This window comes from Phytophthora infestans, genomic scaffold (assembly GCF_000142945.1).
Source record: "Phytophthora infestans T30-4 supercont1.3772 genomic scaffold, whole genome shotgun sequence".
Lineage (NCBI taxonomy): Eukaryota > Oomycota > Peronosporomycetes > Peronosporales > Peronosporaceae > Phytophthora > Phytophthora infestans.
The window spans coordinates 1-1,841 of NW_003304908.1; the positions used below are offsets into that span (position 1 = coordinate 1).

A 1,841-nucleotide genomic window follows, 5' to 3' on the forward strand; every position below is an offset into this window, starting at 1 on the left:
CCCAGGGAGGAAGGAAAGCTTGTTCCGGGGGGGGCCACCGGCAAAGGAATAAATACGATAAACTGGTGATTTTCCATCAAAATAGATGGTTTTCGCTCGTCCAGAAATGTTTACCTCAAGTCCCATTCGCAAAAAGCGGAGGGACGGTTTGATCGTGACAAATCCCAGTCATGTGTCGCAGTCGTTAAATATTGACCAATACGCGCGCAGTGTGACGTTGCTGGGTATACATGTATTAAGATGAGTCGGTAAGATGAACCTATGTATTAGGAAAGCCGAGTATACTCATGGCGAAGGGAGGTCAAGCAGGAAGGACAGGAATGCCTGAACAGATGAGTGCGTTAGCAATATTATAAACAATTCGAAACTAAACAGTTTTCTTTTATTTTCTTAAAAGCGTTTAGCTGTTTATTTCTTTGAAGTTGCAGATTTAGTCACATTAATTACCACAAACCCCTAAAAAAAAAAAACTACTGACATGGGTAGGACACATGGGACTGCGTTTTAACGCGCGTAAAGCGATCACTTTTACTATTGACATTTCCAGCCCCCAGGCTCTATCATATTTCTGCGGCCAAGTTTCAAAAACGTACTATGCGTCTGATAGCGGGCGTGTTGGCAGGTTTTTTGATAATCTGCGAAGCCACTTCGGCGAGTGAGTCCGACCATACCATGGCGTACCAGACGGCCGGCACGGATAATACTCAGCCCACTGACGCTGTGGAAAACAGCATCGCGAGCAAGCGGTTTCTAAGGGCCGACGTGGTCATGAACCGTGGCGTAGAGAGAATCTTCGAGGCTCTGAAAAACCTGCTACCTGGAGCCAAGATATTCGCGAAGGACGGGGCGTCATTTTCCGGGACATTCGTGAGAAAAATGCTTGGCGATAAAGCCTTTCGGAAACAAGAGTTTGAGCGCTGGATTCGATCTGATATAGACGGAACAGCCCTTCGGCGAATGCTTGGGGACATGAATAAGAAAGGAAGAGCGGAGCTTCTAAACAGATATACCGCTTTCCTTGGCTCAAAGGATGGACTTGTATACTACAAGCCAGGGCCTATTGCCTAGGAGAGTGACAGTTTCAATACGAGTTAGGTCGCTTTTCAATCAACATCAATTCGAAACACCGCAAGTTACGGTTATTTTACATCGTACTTAGAGAACTCGACAGCTAGGCAGCGGACTGCTTTGAATACCGGTAACAACCGAAGCCACTACCAGGTTACATCGTTAACTCTTGAATAAAAAATATTTTTTTAAAAAACCTATCGTAATTTTCTTTAGTTTATAAATACCGTCAGTTTAGGGACTCAACACTGTATTTTCTCAAATAGCACTCATATATAGCCAGGGCATCCCTGTAGCACCCAACGACTCGCTAACAGTTTTTTATAGGCCAATTTTCTACAAATAGTTGCAAGCCTAGGATATTGATCTCACTCGACGATGAGCGCGCAATTCATCGATGCGTTGGTGCAGCTTGTCTAACGAGTAGACTATGGCCCTCGGAAGTACGACCTGCAGAAGATCAAGTCCCGCATACCGTACATGAAGGACCGATACGTGCTGGGCGCGTGTGATGGATTCGGAGGCACCAGCACTGGTGTTCGTTGGCTCGTGTGATTTGGTGGCAGGGGTACGTGGGTATACACGTATTCCGAACGACCCCCAGCATGTCTTTGACATCCTCGGAACAACCAACATTCGGGAGTTCGTAGAGAAGGGTGCAAGGGAGGAGCAAGAAGAAGGCCGATTTTATTCGTCGGGCCAGTACAGCGTACACCTGCCAAACTACTACTCCAAGCTCGTATTTCCGCACAGCGAAGCCTATGTGTATAGGT

The 1,841-nt window shown here is 46.4% G+C and overlaps 1 protein-coding gene across 1 annotated transcript; it reads left to right on the forward strand.

The window, feature by feature from the left end:
- Window positions 1–594: 594 nt before the first annotated feature.
- Window positions 595–1,068, forward strand: PITG_23239 (secreted RxLR effector peptide protein, putative; the record flags this gene model as incomplete). The annotated part of the gene is made up of 1 exon (XM_002909725.1): window positions 595–1,068. One exon carries the CDS (start codon window positions 595–597, stop codon window positions 1,066–1,068), a length of 474 nt encoding a protein of 157 aa, XP_002909771.1.
- Between the last annotated feature and the right edge of the window lie 773 nt (window positions 1,069–1,841).